A 16,899-nucleotide genomic window follows, 5' to 3' on the forward strand; every position below is an offset into this window, starting at 1 on the left:
CATGGATTCACTTCAGTAGCTTTTTGAGTGCCAGCACTCCGAAAGTAAGCGTAAAGGTAAGTCACTCACTCACCAGTGATGAAGGTGTAGACCCTAGAATCCAGACTGGTTTCGGCTTTTGAGCAGGGAATGTCAGGGTCGTATCTCGACAGTCTCTTTGAGATAGAAAGATTCTTGGGATGAAACTGGGTGTGATCGAAGGTGAAAAGAAGAACTGGTAGACTTGGCAAGAACATAAAATACGGCGGGTGTGAAAGCGACAGATTTGCGACCCAGGCAGGTTTCAGTGAATAGTGAAAGAGAAGTGAGTGACTCACCGATATCAGGTATACTATGATCCTAGAGCCTCGTCATCATTCGAAGCAGCGACCATCACCAAGCTGAATAGCAGCGAAATTCCTTGAGCATTCGTTTCAGTGCTAGCTATCTCTTCACAAGTGTCTACCCACGTGAGAGGGCTATAGTTCAACCATCATGTTACGATGATTCAAATACATCACAGCCCAATAGTATTCTAGATTTTGGCAGTCTCTTGATGAACTGGTCCAAGCTTGATTCCGGTATCTCCTCCCTCATGATCAGCACGCTCAATGAGAGTCGCCATGATTTGATCCTTGAACTCCTTCTTGGTAGAATTGCGAACAGCTTGCATGTAGCTTGGGCGAGCTTCACCTGGACGGCCAGTGAAAAGCAGATCAACGGCTTCAAGAGGTAGGCGAAGGGTTTCAGGCTGTAGGATTGCATATTAGTAAGAATTTCGTTGGATATAGCACCGCAGCTGTCACTCACATAGAAGAAGTAGATACAAGGGATCGTAAAGAAGTTGACAACGGCAAAGACAATATAACTTCGAAACTTAATGTTTGTGATCATTCTGGGGCATGTTAGCAACGCTGTGACTTCTCGAGTGGCTCAAAGAACTTACGGAGGAGTGATTTGGACGACCACAAAGGTAAAAAGCCATTGTGAGACGACGGCGAGAGCACCACCCCGCAGACGCAGCTTCAGAGGCAGAATCTCACTGGGGTAGATCCACATGTTCGACTGCCATCCGAGGGTGAAGAATGTTTGGAAAAGGTAAAGGACCACGGCTGCGGCATATCCCAGACCTTTGGTTCCCACACCGACAAATATGGCCGACAACAACATGCAGACTCCCATACCGGCAGAGCCGATCATGAATAGCTTTCTGCGGCCGACATTGTTCGTAGTGTACCAGGGGATCAGAGAGCTGAGGAAGTAAAAGACTTGGAGACCACCAGACACCAGAAGAGCGTCACGGGCGCTCATCCCAATGGAGTTCTGGAAGACGTACGGACCAAGGGAGGACATAACATTGACACCAGAAAGTTGCTGGAAGAAGTTGGCCGAAAAAGCGACAAGTACTCGTTGCCAGCCGTAAATGCCACCATCCTTGAAGCAATCGGCCCAGGATCCGTCTTCTTCAGCTTCAACATCGAGAATGTACTGAATCTCCTTGATCTCAAGCTGGACTGATTCATCTTCTCTGGTGGTGCCACGCAATGCAGCCAGTGAGGTGGTGCCGCGTTCGATCTGTCCAGAACGAAAGAGGTATCGAGGAGACTCGGGGAGGAACGGCATCACGATGCACACGATGATGCAGAAGATGATCTGGAAAGCGCAAGGAAAGCGCCAAGAGAAACTTGAGGAGTAGTCTTGCGTGCCGTAATCAAGCCAATTGGACAGAATCAGTCCAACAATAAGGTTCGAAAGTTGCATCGCCATCATTCGGCCTATACCAAAAAGTCAACAAAACCACAACGCCAAAAGAACATGAACTCTATTACATACCTCTGTTGGTTCGGTTCGCACATTCGGTGAGCCAAATAGGGATACAAGTGGTCATACATCCAAGCCCGAAGCCGCCAACGATCCGGCCGACCAGGAATTGGCCAAGTTCTGTGGTTGATGCTTGTAAAATGGCACCAATTGCGACCACAACCGCGCCGGCGAGGGTGTTTGTCTTACGACCGAATCGATCACCCATGACGAACTGGAAGAGAGCTCCGAAAAGGGCTCCGACTTCATAGCTGGCAACAATGAAGCCCAGGAGGGCAGAGTTTGGATTGCCAAAAACACTGAGAAACTTCGTCGACGTGGTCAGGCCGCCCATAAATCCCAAGTCATAACCGAAAAGGAGGAAACCTATCGAGCTGGTGAATGTAACAGCATAGATGAGAGGTTGGCCACGTAGGCCGAGGAACGTGGGGGCGGTATCCATTGCGACTGAAATGGAAAAATTCCAGAAAGGAGTGAAGAATGGAAATTTTTTGACAACTCTTTGACGACCACGAAGAGGATCTTATATCTGAGTAGTGTCCGACTATCACTCCGTGGAGACCCAGTCCCAGGAGTCTGGAGACTGGGGACCCTCCATACCCAGCCAGGGTGTTGACCATGGACACTCTGTGAGCGCGCGTGCCATTATTGCGTGGGGATCGTCGTTCGCATCGAGAATACTCCGTCAACGTAGTGTACCGCTTTAGCCGGTTCGTAAGCTGATTCGACGGCCAAAATTTTCTTGTAGGGCCGACACAATGCGCGATCCGGTCAAGCTCCGCTCTATATTAATTTGGCCAGGTTTCCTTAGGAAAACTCCCATGAACTATACACTTACTCGACGTCAACCACTTTCGTTCCTCCAATCACGCATGTGTGGGAAAGAATTAAGAGATGGATATTATGTGCCGTGGCACGTGTACCAGACTGTGCTCCATTCTAGATTTCATAAGGGGCATCCGAAATTGTCGAATCATGGTAGAATACTCGGTGGGCCGTGGCACGATGCCGTATTGAAGGCGTCGCTAGGTGAAAGTCTAGTCGGCAATAATGTGAGAGGAGAGACAGACACGGACAGCAGATGCGGTGTCGAGTCGGAGTTTCTACCGACTCAAGTCAATCCTTTGGTGTAGTTATGTCGAAGAATTTTGCGCTAAGCCAGTTCAGGAAGGTCACTGCGTACGCGTATGTACCTCTGGCTCGGGGAGCCTTGCTCTATCGATATTTGCGTGTATGGATACTTTGACTGGTTCAAAGTACAGGCCATGATATAGGATCAATAGCCTATGAGCCAAATGAGACCGGAAGGGAGGCTTCGGACGTGGGGAACATGGAGAGAGAGAGAGTCGGCGAAGATCCCCGTGGCACCGCCGAAGCCTGGTGAGTTTAGGGGCCAGATGGCCGTAAGAAGCTTGCCTGATCATGCCCGCGCAGAGTGACTTACGGGGGCTCTGGTGACTCGGTACGGAGTCTTCTCCACAACGTTCGACAGACCCGACGTAGAACCATCATTATCCGTAACAACAACGACACGTTTAGGGACTCGGAGCGAGAAAGCTCACGGCAACGCTCAGTCGGCAAAAAATAGCTTTGACAATCAAAATCCTGTCTCTCTGGTGATAGAGGTGCTGGACAGGAGATTGCAAGAGTTTTTATCCTTCCGCTCTGGACAAGCTCCCACCTGCGGATATCCGACTGGGTTTTTGAGGCACACACTGTCACCTGAGCCTTTAGCTTTAATACCTTTGGGTCTTTCGACATGACCGGTCAGACATTCACGGATATCGTGCGCGTGGACCACGGCCGTGCTGTGACGGACTCTGCCTTTGCCCGTTCCTACAGCAAGAAGCCCGGCTTCTGTGTCTACAGTGAACGCTTCACGCAGGACTGCCTGGGAACAACTCCGAAGCTCACACTGGTCGAGCAGCGCGACTACCAATTCGCCCACGAGGCTGGCGTGTACGTCCGACCGACCAACTCTGTCTACTTTACTGCCAATTTCCAGACCTGCGATCCCGTCCACCTGTACGCCATCGACTCGGCGACGCACAAGATCACCCAACTAGACTTTGCCGAAGTGGTACAGGCGAACGGCGCGTGCAACTACCAGGATGGTGTGTTGTACTGCTCCCAAGGCGACCGCAACACCCCGTCGGGCCTGGTCCACGTCGATCCGGTGACGGCGAAATCCGAAACGCTCATCAACAACTTTTACGGCCGCGACTTCAACTCGGTCAACGACGTCGTCATCCACCACGAGACAGGGGAGATATGGTTCACCGACCCCAACTACGGTTACCACCAGGGCTTCCGACCGGCCTCGATGCTCCCTCCTCAAGTTTACCGGTTCAACCCAGAAACAAAAGAGTGCTGGATGGTCGCCGACGGCTTTGTCGAATGCAACGGCCTCTGCTTCAGCCCGGACTACAAGCTGCTGTACGTCACGGACACGGGGGCGATTCAAGCCCACGCCGGCCCCGGCGACGGTCACCAATTTTCCATGAACCACAAGTTGCCTGGGACCATATACGTGTATGATGTCGTCAACGGCCGCGAACTGCACAACAGACGCGTCTTTGCTTTCTGCGCCGTCGGCATCCCCGATGGCATCAAGTGCGACGAGAAGGGATATGTATACTCTGGATGTGGTAAGAACCATGTGTTTTTGTTAGTCCGGCGTTGTTATGTCATCACTGACGCGTGAACGATCTAGGTGACGGTGTACATTGTTGGGCACCAGACGGCACTCTCGTCGGTAAGATTGTCACCGGAGGTGTCACTGCAAACTTCTGTTTCGCAAAGGAAGGTATGTGGCTATTTGCGGAAAAAGATCTCTTCTTCTGTGAGCTCGGTGCCAAGGGTTGTCTGGTCAAGACGGAGTGCGAATGACATGCATCACCGTCTTTGGACGAAAAGAGGCACAACCGCGAAAATGACAGTGAAAACCTTTTATAGGCAGCCTTATACAGAGGTATTTCGAACACATGCTATCGATTCCCCTCGTTCACGTTTGGGAGATCACAGTGTTACTGAGCGGACTCGTTGCTATCTTGTCTCAACGCATCATTTCCAACATATCACTTCCCCCTGCATCAATCCATACCACGCCTCATGATGGTCGCCCCAAGTCTTGAGAGCAGTTTTGATATCTTCGATCTCCTGTTGGTTCTGGACAGTCTTGTTCTGGAGCCATTTCTCCCCAATCTCGCCTCCCAACCGGCCTATGTGCACTCCCGCCCACCACTTGGATTCATCGGGCGCCGTGTAGACCGTCGCGCCGGCCCCTACCTGCATCTTGTTCCTTTCGAACCCGGCCTCCTGAGCCCAGAGATGGAGTCGGCGACCACACCCCTCCCCCTGCGCGCCCATTTCTCGAATCGACTCAAAGACGTGTCGCCAGTACTGCTCCAACAATGGTGATTCTGGTGCGGTAGACACGTGGTCTGCTTCGCGCATGGCAAGCATGCCGCCGGGCCTCAAAATCCGAAAAGCTTCTCTGATGACACTGATGGGGGACGGGATGTGGAGAAGGGTTTGGTGAGTATACACCACGTCCACTGACGCGTCGTCGAACGGTAAGCGGTCTGTAATGTCGGCAGCATTGAAGGTCAAATTGGAATGCTCCGACGACGACCCGGAAATCAAAGAGCGCGCTTGCTCGAGCACGGCGTCTGATGAGTCGAGACCGATGACTCGTCCTCTGGGAACAAAAGAACAAAACCCCTGCGTGATTGTCCCGGGTCCGCAACCGAGGTCGACGATGATGGAGTCTGGTCTGAGATGTGGGATCAAGAATGAAGCCGAGTTTTCTACGGTGCGGGACAAGTGTGAGGCTACCACGCTCGCACTGTGGCCTTGGGCATATTTGTGTTTGGACGGTGGAACGGTGTTGGTGGTGGTCATTGTGATATCAGTGTTGAGCGGAAGATAAGACTATGGCTATACTATTTCTCTGGGAGAGAAGATCATCGAATGGCCGATGTATCGCGGTGTTGATCTCAGGTCTCGTGTAGGGAGAGTGCGAGACAGTGAGAGTACTGGGGGTCCGTAGACGTGGTGATAATGTGGCACTTTACATCATCCAAGGAATTCCGAGACGGAGTTCCGCAACGTCAGTGGAGAACAAGGCTGCCATATTTTCTCGCATAATCTCTTATACAATATTATTGCATCAAAGAGTGCGGGGAACGTGAAGGAATATTGTCTTCCGTCTGTTCTTACATTTCTCCCAAGCAATGGGGGCCGAACAGACGACAGAATTGAGTTGTCGACAAGCTTCACTACAAACTCTTGACCCTCGCTTAGCGGGAACTGCCAGGGTTCGACTGGAGACTTTTCAGCTGTGATGTGATGGACGGGTGACAGATACACAGGCCACCGACAGCATTCAGCTAGCGACGGGTACAAAAGGTCAACCAACCTTGGAGACTCGGAGAATTGATTGAAAATGGACTGACAGGTCTTCTGAAGGTCTAGATCTTTCTCATGTCGGACCAATTTTGTTTCAGGCGAGCCAAACGTTCACACTTTCCAAAGAGACTACACAAGTGAAGCTTTCAGACGGTTGCTGATGGAAAATTTCCAAAGGTTCCACTCAAAAAAAGGTACATGAGTTTGTTTTCATGCCGTGACATTCATTAAAAAAAGTCCGCGTCCGACATCGCGTTGTCGGATGAACACACAAGACTTTGCTGCGCGCGTGCACTTCATCCGATCATTACTTTTTCTTGAGGTCCTCCAGAAAAAAGAACTTTATTGGTGATACATGAAACGAAAAGATAAATCCTGGTCCCCCATATTCCTTGCCTACGCTAGTAATGTTCCGAGATGCTGCATGCAAAAGGAGTAACGAGTCCAGGTCCAATCAAGTACCCTTTCCTAATTACCCTCTCCCTCGTGTGTTTGCTCGAGAGAGATCAATTATCCCTGGAAGCCACGGGCGCGGAGTAGGGTGTTGTCAACGTTCCATCGCTTGGTGGCAGCAGGGCTGGTGACGGTAACGTTCTTGGTGGCGCACTGTTGGCCGAAGGATTGGAGCCAAGCACCGTTGTCGAATTCGGCGTAGTTCTTCTTGATCTTGCCATCCGCGTCAATGATCATGTAGTTGATGCCGTTGACTGGGTATGCTTGTGGGTTGGCGGTCAATCTCCATCTCCAGGTGATGCTGTTGCAGTCGTGCCAGACGTTCAGGGTAGAGACGCTGACTTCGGGTTGGAGAACACCCTGGCCGTAGTCGAAGGCTTGCTTGGTGGGGAAAGTCACGGAGCCGAGCTGCAAAATTGGTCAGCAAAAAGGAAACATCTTCCAAGACCTTGGGGACACTTACAGAGAATCCAGCCATGAAGTTGATCGAGTCAGAGATGTCGCTGAAGTCAGAGGCGAGAGTAGCGTCCGAAACATCCTGCTTGTAGCCACGACCAGCTGGGATGGGTGGGTTGGACTGGCCAGCATACGAAGTGTACTCGAGGAGCAGCGAGAAGTTGGCAACAATGCCACTGGCAAGAGAATCAGTGACGATGCAAGCCGAAGGGGTCGAAGAGACGGTGGTGGTGGTCGTGGCAACAGCGGAGGTGCTTGAGCCCCACGATCCCCCGGTAACAGTGACGGTGGTGGTTGCGCCGGCAGGACAAGTGGTGCCAGAGGCGAGAGTCTTGGTGACGGTGGTGGGAGCGCAAGAACCTCCAGTAGGAGCGGCACCGCCGGTGGGAGCAACATAGACGGTCTTGGTGGTGGTGGTTGGGGCAACGGTGGTCGTCTTGATCTCGGTGAAGCCGAAGCAAGAGCAGGCGCTGGTGTAGGCAGCGTTGTCGCAAGCGCTGGCGTAGTTGGGCACCTCGTTGGGGCAGACAGTCACACTGACGCCACGCTTGGCCTTCCAGTCGGCCCAGCTGGAGTCGGTAACGGTCTCGGTGACGGTGACGGCAGGCGGAGTCACGGTGGTGGCCAAGAAGCTGGCACAGTGGGCACCTCGGAGGTGGTCGTCACCAAGAGCAGCCTTGCCAGTGACAGCAGCCAAGCAGGCATTCTCTTGACATCCTCCTCGACGCTCGAGAGGGTTGGCGAAGGAGCCGCTGACCAAAGCAGCCAGCGGCAGGGCGTAGGACAGGTATTGCATCTTCGTTGGATTAGAGTGTTTGTTCGAGGAAACGAGTGGCTAAGGTCAACGACCTTGGAAATCAGAACGAGCTCAAAAAGAGTGGATGATTGAAAAATCAATCGAAGTTTGGGATGGAGTGGTTGTCGAGCTGGAAAAGACACCAGACGCACAAGGAGGGACGGCCAGTAGTACTTATTATGTCGGCGCCAGTGGTGGAACAGGGTGATGATTGGCATCCTGGCAGCGGATATGGCCCAGGCAGCCACGAGGGCGGCCTCACACCTTGGAGAAGCGTCAAAACCGTAAGCTAATTTCACCAAGCGACGCCTTAGCTCGGTGGGATTCTGTAAAAGGAGTCGAGCCTCATGGAGCATTAGCTCGGCTGGAGTACCCGACCGATCTCTAATGTGGATAGGTAGTATCTCGAAGTTGCGGAGTGGCACAAGTCAGCTGTCATGCACCCGGATGCTTGTGTAGTCCGCAGATTTGAGGTCAAACGCAGTAAATGGTCATCTCGCAAGAACTGACAGCTGAACAACGGCTGTTGGGTTTTCCCCATTTCTTCGAGAGCATATTTTCTGGCAGACATCAGACGTGATATCCGAACTCAGAAATTGTCTGCAGGACAGATGTCAGCGTTAGTCGACCCGAAACATGGGGATTTCAGGCCCAATGTGGCAGCAACAACAACCCAACCGTGATTGCCTCGAATCCCTCAATCCTGTAAGCTATTATTTCACATCCCTGGTGTAGGTAAAATGATCACCTCCATCGGGCGCCTCTAACTCGCGCAGTCAAGGTTACACGACCTTTACCACACGAAAAATAGCGCGTCCCAGGGGTAGGGGGGATTACAGTACAAGGAAGTGGGGTCATTGCACATTTTGTGCGCTATACCACAACAGGCAAGCATTCGGCCAATAGTAATTGTGGAATGTGTTTGAGGCTGTTGCTTTCCACCCTTTTTCGATCATGGTCCAATTTGAGGAAAACACTCGCTGGTTTCTTGACTCAGCCAACAAGCAGGACTTGCGATTCGGGCCAAGCGCCTAGCAGGGGAAAGCCACAGGTTTGCCCATTACCAGAAGGACAAATCGCAACCACGTTCCGTGGACGCCCAACTATGCCACTATAGGTCAATATTGCCGTCAACACGGAGTCAAGTAATACTACGGCTTGGCAGTACCTCGGGAACGCTCGTGAATATTGTGCCTACAGAGACGAGTGAACAGTGAACGCTGTGCCAATAATGAACATCGAGTTCTGCCGGCGTTCAGAGTCTTCCTGTCGACGCCGCTCCTCCTTGTTACAAAGTTTCCTCCGCGAATAATGGCATCGAAATCGGATGTGTCAAAGCCATCCTAGACAATCATTACGACATAACGGCATTATGCTGGAAAGGTGTACAGTAGTCGACGTGCATAGGTTTGGCCTGGATCAGGGGCGGGGGGGAAATTGGCTGCTGAAGCCATTGCGGGCACTACTGGACCTGAGACGAGCAGGCTCGTCAACTAGGCCCGGGCATCCCGCCCTTACCTGGGAATCAGGGGCACTAACGGTGTAGCTACAAGATCAGCAAGACGAAAGCAAATGCAATTCCACCTTTGAAAAGAATCTAAGTGATATAACCGCCAGCGCCTGTGCTTGGAGCAGCGAAAATTTAAAGCATGGCTGACAGAATTGACGGCCAGCTTCCGGGTTTCTGGTCCCCTGGTCCCTGGGTTTCTCCCTCAAAGCCTCGTATCCGTTTTAGGCATAGTTCACGAACATAAGGCTGACTGGATGAACCAATGAAATGGCACCTATCATCATTTTTCTTACCATCCAATTTCCGACGAAACTGTCCCCGACCAGCAGTTTGTTCGGTTATGGCGTCCTGGTAAAACGCCCTCTTTCAGGTCTAGATCTCTCAGAATTGGTTTTCTAAGATTAGGACAACGTTCCAAATCGACCAACCCTGAGCGCCATACTCCGCGCTCGCTAGCGATTACGCGAACAATTGAATCTCCCCGTCGCGAGCAGATCACTGTGATAACAGCGCATGTTGGGCAACCAGCCTCCTTTACCGGAGCCCGACAGTGATGAGGGACATGCATTGCTCCATGGTAGGTTGCGACCCTATGACGATGTCTACGTCTCCTTCTTGTTTCATTTCCAACAAAATGATTAGTGCACGATCTCCCTCAGCTATACCAAAAGCCCACAGCAGCTGCTTTGTTGCAAGCATTGAGTCTACTGTCTTTTGAACCGCCGTCATTTTCAGCACGGAATGCCAGCGGGCGCTACAAGGTCGGGGAACAAGGTGTCCCGGGCTACTTGACTTCCATTGTCTCCTCAAGTCTCCGTTGGATCGAAGACGACGATGTGAAAGACTCGATATGGACAGCTGCAAGCGCTCGACTTAGCGAGCGTGCTGGTAGAAATGCCATGCCCGCGATGACGAGAACATTCGTCATTAATGGCAACCTGTCTATCAGCCTACATGAGCCTTCACTGACAGAGGATAACCTTGGCCTGAAGACATGGACCTCCTCACTTTTACTGGCTCAACGGCTGGCAGAATGTCGCCAGCATGTCCAGGAGGCCTGTACACGAGTCCTGGAGTTGGGTTCTGGTACAGGACTTGTTGGCATCGCAGCTGCCTGCATATGGAGTACAGATGTTCTTCTGACCGACTTGCCGGAAATTGTGGCGAATCTGCAGCAAAATTTACTACAGAACCAGGATCTGATTTCTAGACACCATGGCAACGTTCAGGCCCGGTCATTAGACTGGAATGACGAAACAGATTTACCAGCGCATGAATCAGAGAAGTATAGGGCCATCCTGGCCGCTGATCCTATCTACTCGCCAGAACATCCCAAATTGCTCGTTGCTACGGTCCGCAGGTGGATCAATTGGGATCAAAATGCCAGGTTCATTGTCGAACTTCCACTGCGAGACCGATATGATGGCGAGAGAAAAGACCTCAGAAAACATCTGCGTGAGAACGGCTTCGGCCTCGTAGTCGAAGGAACGGATACTGGATACGACGATTGGCAAGGGCGTGATGGAAATCTGGCAGAGGTCAAATGTTGGTGGAGCATATGGAAGCCACTCGTGAATCTTTAGCTCTGTTTTGAGTAGACAAAGGCGCATCACTGCCTCTTGGACCAACAGAGGAAGTCGTCATCTAAAAGTGATTTGTCCCTATGCCGACATTGCCTGATTCAAGATCCCAGCTTCCAGATTGTGTCAAACCGCATTTCAGTTCGTATTATCCATAGTGTGATATTCTTTGGGTATTCATACACATCTATCATCTGCGTCCTCATCATAATTGATCATATGCAAACCCACTTTACTCCCAACGCCTTGCTGCCCGTGAAAATCTGCAGGCACAATTGGCCCTTTTCAGCCCATGCACTCGAGGTTGCTTCGTCTGCCACGTAGGAGTTGTGACTGAAGTTATAGGGAGTAACCGCATTTCTACAGCGTAATTGGAGACTTATTGCGCCCTTATTCTTCGTTCGGCAGGATCGTACCTAATGGACACGGAGTCGTTAGCCAAGGCGCATGCAAGGAAGTCATCATACTGCGTCAGGAGAGACTGTTCAACATACTGAAGGAGTTTTTCGATCAAGTCGACGTGTGTCATGAGCATGCGTCGACAGCAGTATCTCTTTGCGCCAACTTTGTCCATAGCCTCACTGTTGGTCCGATGTTAGCTCTATATGCGCGAGGACAAAAAATCCCTGTTAGCCTTACCCATCGGGCACATCTTCTTCGAGAAGCTTCATGTAGCGCTCCCAAATATCAGCGATAACCTGAAGACCAGACAGTTAGTCTCCGCTGTCAAACAGAAGATTCACGCCAGACTACCTTCCCACACGAGAAGCATCGAATAGGGATAATCATCTTGAAGCGCTTTAACTAGCAACTTGAGATAATAGGTCTTCAGAAGTGTTTGTTGTGAGAATGCGAAGGGATTAATGATTGACAAAAATTCCTTGAATCTCCAACGGCAACTTCATTCTGCCTGCGGAGGCAAGGCTGAACAAGGCTGCATCTTGGCGCAGAAAATGTCGGCAAACTTGCCTGCTTACTTTCATGCGGAGAAAAAAGTTCTGTCTCAGGAAAGACTTGCACTGAGTTGCGCAGCCCATGTTTATCGTATACCAAGCGGCTCGGCACAGATATTGCCATGTCCAACATGGCGAAGCGAGATGCGGTTACTGCCTTTGATGGCACTGGAAACGAAACACCCCATTCTAGCAAGCGACAGAGACAAAAGCACACCCGTGAATCTACGAACCAAAGTGATCTCTTGTCGGCAAAGGCAAAGGCACACTCTGCCTCAGCAGTGGCAGAGACACCAAAGAAGTCAGACAAGTCCAATGGGCCCAGTACTGCTGCGAGCATGGGTATGTACGAGGTCACGCCACAGCTTTCACGGGCAGAGAACGAAAAATCACAATCGTCCCCATCCAAATCAAGATCAGCTGTCGAAGTACGACCTCAAGAGAAGGAAAACAAGATAAATTCGATCGTTTCTGAAGAAACAAAGAAGAATACCTCGAAGGCATTGGTAACTAAAAGCAAGGACTCCAAAATCGGCAGTGTGGCAGGCTCGAAATTTCAAAAAGCACAACCTGATAATACGTCGAAATGGCCCCTCTCCCAAGGCTCAGGAGGAATATTCATTGATCAAGATCCGATCTTCACCGAAGACAAGCAACATCTGATTCTAGCCACTCATACTGACGTGCGAGTTTACTCCCTGAAAACGTCACTTCTAGTCAGAACTTTTCAAGTCGGGAATAAATCTGAAATCACAAGTTGCGCTTTGTCAATGATTGATCCAAAAAAATTATACATCTCAACTGTGAAGGGACTCCTGTCGGTCTGTGATTGGACCAACGGTACTTCCATAGCCAAGCACGAAACTGGAAGAGCAGCACGGAAAATCCTACCGATCAATTCCCATGAGGGACAAGAGACGATACTGGCTGTGCATCAGAATGACCAGAAATCGGTGTCTGTCGTGGCTTATGCCCTGGATACTACCAGCGCCATCCTGAGTCAGCTTCAACCTATTCTCAAGAAGAACTTTCCAAAATTACCAGTGTTACAGGCACATGCCCGGGGAAGCATTCTTGTGGCTTGTGCTTTCGACAAGATCCTTGTTGGTCAGTCACAGATTTCCGAGATTGGAACTTTGGACCTGAACTATACGTGGAGAGAGATTGTCGTTCCGGGTACAATTACGAGCCTTGATTCGCAAATCAATGTGGGAAAGTCCAAAAGTTCTCGGAAGATGCCGTTCCTGGACATCGCAGTCGGGTTGGACACCGGCGCTATCATTCATTACGAAGATCTCCTCTTCCGGCTGATTGGGAAGGAGAAGAAGAATTCAAACGAGGACATAGTTGGTCGCCGACTACATTGGCACAGGTCGAGCGTCAATACGTTGAAATGGTCTCGAGATCGTAACTATTTGATCTCTGGCGGCAATGAGACCGTGCTTGTCATCTGGCAACTTGATACCAACCAACAGCAATTCTTGCCTCATCTGTCCACCGCCATCGTGAACCTCTCAATTTCAGCTGCCGGTTCATCCTATGCATTGCGCATGGCTGATAATTCGGTGATGGTGTTGTCTACTGCTGATCTTCTCCCTTCGACGAACATCTCCGGACTGGCCGTGGGCAATACGCCGAGCCAATCGTCTACAACTGTTTTACATCCTACCGTGGATACCCTTTTGCTTGCTGCTATACCGGCAACACCCTTCACCAAAGGTAATCAGCGAGAAAAGAAGTCGACACTTCTACAATCGTATGACCTTGAATCAGACACTCAAACAAGCCGTCAAGCCCTGACCAGAAATGTGACGACTGCGGTGAACATGGCGCCTTCAGGACAGCCCGTCCAAGAACCAAACGTCACCAACATCGCCGTATCTTTTGATGGCAAGTGGTTGGCGACTGTTGAGGAGTGGCAGCCAAACGAGCAAGACGTGGCTCCCATGTGGATCGATGCCGATTCTCCAGCTCGTCGTGGAGCGGCTACCGAGACAAGTCTGAGATTGTGGATTATGAACAATGATGACAACAATTGGGAAATGGTGACCAGGATCGATGAGCCACATAAACCTGGCCCTCGATCTGTTCTTGGAATCGCCATGAACCCTGCCAGACTCGAGTTGGCAACAATTGGCACTGACGCATCGATCTCAATCTGGTCACCTAAGGCTCGACAACGAGATGATGTCTCTGTTAGAGACAGGAAAAACAAACAATTGTATACCTGGACATGCACGATGACGATTCCGTGCGAACAAGATGCCTTGGGTAAAGTCGCGACTGCTGTCGCCACCTCTGCCACTTTGGCTTACTCGGACGACGGTTCCGTTCTTGCGGCCTCATGGTCCTGGCCATCGACGTTAACACGATTTGTCCACTTGATTGATCCTCGGACCGGTAGACTGTGTGCATCGCAACCTGGTCTTTTGCAACAAGGCGATGCCAGACTCGCGTTCTGTGGGCGTTACCTCGTTTGTTTATCACAGATGCTTGTGATCCATGATACGCTGACCAGTCAAAATACCACCACTATCGAGCTGGACCAGAATTATCTTGGTCCGGAATACTCGAGTTCTAGTTACCTCGCCGTCAACAAACTTGACCAAAAAGTCGCAGTCAGTTTGACAAAGACTTCAGCACCGAAATCTACGAAACTTGTCATATTCAGTATCATTGCAGGAGACATCAAGCCTTTGTATGAGAGTTCTCTAGCGGGTGGTTTAAAGAGTCTACTCGCCCTGACGACCCGTCCTGGTTTCTTGATGATCGACGACAGGAATGTGTACAGATCACTGAAGCCTTCGGGCACAAGCGCACTCTCTTCAGTTTTGGGTCAGGCGGCCGCAGCATCTCAAGAGCCCGACCAAGTCACCAAGAGCCTGGATAGCATTTTTGGAACTGTTGGGTCTTTGGTGGAAAATGAAAAGACAATCAAGGACGGCGGTGAGGATAATACCACATCGTCCAGCAGGGATCTCAATGGTGCATTGAGAATTGTCTCATCTGCTCAGGCGCCGAGTCCTGCAGAATTGTTCCAGAGAGTTTTGACTGTGTTGGCGCAGAGCTGATGGTGGTGGTGATATTGCGTATTGGTGGGGTAATTCATTAGTGATGTATTTTCCCGTCGAGATATGTATGAATCAGATTGATATTTTGGTGTGATGGTATATAGCCCCAGGAAGTTGGGCGTCTGGATATAATGTAAGAGAATCATGGTTGTATCATCTCTTTTCGCTGCCTTTATTCTTCCTGATCAAAACACGGCCCATGTACTTTTTGACTTCTTCACCGCCGTCTTCCGTCCACATGTCTGCAAATTCGGTTACACCGGCGTCCACGCCCGCTTGAAGGGGTTGTTCCTCCCACAGCCTGATCAACCTCTTTTGCGATCTCATCGCTCTCGGTCCGTTCTCGACCACTGTCCTCGCCATTTCCAGACAGGCGTCGTCCAGACCCTCCGGGGTTTCGGTCAGGCGATCCACCAGACCCCATCGGGCCGCCGTCGACCCGTCGACGGTCCGGCCGAGGTAGACCAACTCCCTCGTGCGCTGCCACCCGACGATGTTGGCGAGCAAGCGGGCCTGGACGACCGAAGGGATGCCCACCTTGACCTCGGGCATGGCGAACGCGGACCGGCGGGTGGCGACGCGGAAATCACAAGACGCGGCGAGCTCGAGGCCGGCACCCAACGTCGCCCCGTCGACTTTTGCCAGAGTCGGGACGGGCATGTCTCGGAGGGCCTGACAGGCGTCCCGGACCGACGTGATGAATCGACGTGCCTCGAGGGGTGTGGCCAGGGAATACATTTCTCTCAAATCTGCGCCGGCACAAAACTTGGGAACACCACCGCCACCACCGCCACTGCCACCGCTGCTCCCGTCCGAGGTAGATTCTGTCGACCACCGAGGTGGCGGTGGGCAACCAGTAATCTCGACGAGACGTAAATCTCGACGAGTGGCCAACTTGGAAAGAATGTCTGTGAGGCCGTTGAGCAAAACAGACCCCAACGAGTTTGCCCGAGTAGGGTTGTTGATTCGTACCGTGGCGATCTCGGAATCGCCGTCAGAAGTCTGTCGTCGACGCCAGACGGTGTATTCGATCCTTCCGTTCTGTCCGTCTGTGTCACTGCCACTGTCATCTCGACGACGAGGTTCATGGGATGATTCGACTTCTTCAAACGTTTTGAGAAACTCGAGGTTTTCTTGTTTCGTGGTGGTCGTTGTGGTTGTGTCGGCACTCGTCGTTGTCCTCACATTTTCTCTTCCTGGTGACGACGTATGAAATGTGGCAATGGCGGAATGGTGTCGTTGTAGACCTGTTAGATGGTTCCCAGCACCACCACCCGGGAACAATCGATTGGGCTGCAAAGTCCGGGACCTCGTAGACCCCTGGAAAAGTATCCTCGGGTATGCCATCGCCGATGTCGATGTTGACATTGTCCCCAGCATCCTCCTCGACACGATGGATGAGTTGTTCATGATCATGTCCACCGACCAAATTTTTTTGCCGTCTGTGGACCAGTCACCTTTGACCTTTCGACCTCACCTTGGTTTGACTTGGTTGTAGAGAGGTTATACAAGGTGTTAACCGAGGATGGTAGTACGGGTGACTTGCTGTCGTGTCCGGTTCAGACGATGGTAACAACAGCGAGGCGACGACTAATGCCCTTCAAGAGAAAGGCAAATACTTTTCAAAAGGCGAAAAGAAGAATGAAGCGGGGAATAGAATATCGTTACTCCCCGTACCTCCCACGGTGTCATGTACATGAGAGTTTCGAAGTTGAGGCTGTACTCGGCATAACCGAGGTGATGAAAACAGGCTCGAATATCCATACCATGTAGCCGTATCCCGAGTTACCGTCGCGGCCTCGTTCATCCAACTCGCGCAGTCACGAGTACATGATTTCTTTGATCCTGAGACCATCAGACGATGAATACT

At 51.2% G+C, this 16,899-nt stretch overlaps 5 protein-coding genes across 5 annotated transcripts; 2 read left to right on the forward strand and 3 right to left on the reverse strand.

The window, feature by feature from the left end:
- Positions 1–6,203: 6,203 nt before the first annotated feature.
- On the reverse strand, positions 6,204–8,285 carry PV06_04992 (uncharacterized protein). Its single transcript, XM_016405956.1, has 2 exons — positions 7,127–8,285; positions 6,204–7,071 (listed from the first exon to the last, which is right to left on the reverse strand). Exons 1-2 carry the CDS (start codon positions 7,913–7,915, stop codon positions 6,721–6,723), a joined length of 1,140 nt encoding a protein of 379 aa, XP_016264162.1. The 5' UTR covers positions 7,916–8,285; the 3' UTR covers positions 6,204–6,720.
- Positions 8,286–9,938: 1,653 nt separating this feature from the next.
- On the forward strand, positions 9,939–11,008 carry PV06_04993 (uncharacterized protein; the record flags this gene model as incomplete). The annotated part of the gene is made up of 2 exons (XM_016405957.1): positions 9,939–10,002; positions 10,068–11,008. The coding sequence occupies 2 exons, from the start codon at positions 9,939–9,941 to the stop codon at positions 11,006–11,008; spliced, it is 1,005 nt and encodes a 334-aa protein (XP_016264163.1).
- PV06_04994 (uncharacterized protein) lies at positions 10,943–11,856 on the reverse strand. Its single transcript, XM_016405958.1, has 4 exons — positions 11,759–11,856; positions 11,645–11,703; positions 11,500–11,586; positions 10,943–11,421 (listed from the first exon to the last, which is right to left on the reverse strand). The coding sequence occupies exons 1-4, from the start codon at positions 11,792–11,794 to the stop codon at positions 11,385–11,387; spliced, it is 219 nt and encodes a 72-aa protein (XP_016264164.1). The 5' UTR covers positions 11,795–11,856; the 3' UTR covers positions 10,943–11,384.
- A 233-nt stretch (positions 11,857–12,089) lies between these two features.
- PV06_04995 (uncharacterized protein) lies at positions 12,090–15,154 on the forward strand (the record flags this gene model as incomplete). Its single annotated transcript, XM_016405959.1, has 1 exon — positions 12,090–15,154. One exon carries the CDS (start codon positions 12,090–12,092, stop codon positions 15,027–15,029), a length of 2,940 nt encoding a protein of 979 aa, XP_016264165.1. The 3' UTR covers positions 15,030–15,154.
- PV06_04996 (uncharacterized protein) lies at positions 14,544–16,397 on the reverse strand (the record flags this gene model as incomplete). The annotated part of the gene is made up of 1 exon (XM_016405960.1): positions 14,544–16,397. The coding sequence occupies one exon, from the start codon at positions 16,395–16,397 to the stop codon at positions 15,183–15,185; it is 1,215 nt and encodes a 404-aa protein (XP_016264166.1). The 3' UTR covers positions 14,544–15,182.
- Between the last annotated feature and the right edge of the window lie 502 nt (positions 16,398–16,899).

This window comes from Exophiala oligosperma (assembly GCF_000835515.1).
Source record: "Exophiala oligosperma strain CBS 72588 unplaced genomic scaffold supercont1.4, whole genome shotgun sequence".
Classification (NCBI taxonomy): Eukaryota; Fungi; Ascomycota; class Eurotiomycetes; order Chaetothyriales; family Herpotrichiellaceae; genus Exophiala; species Exophiala oligosperma.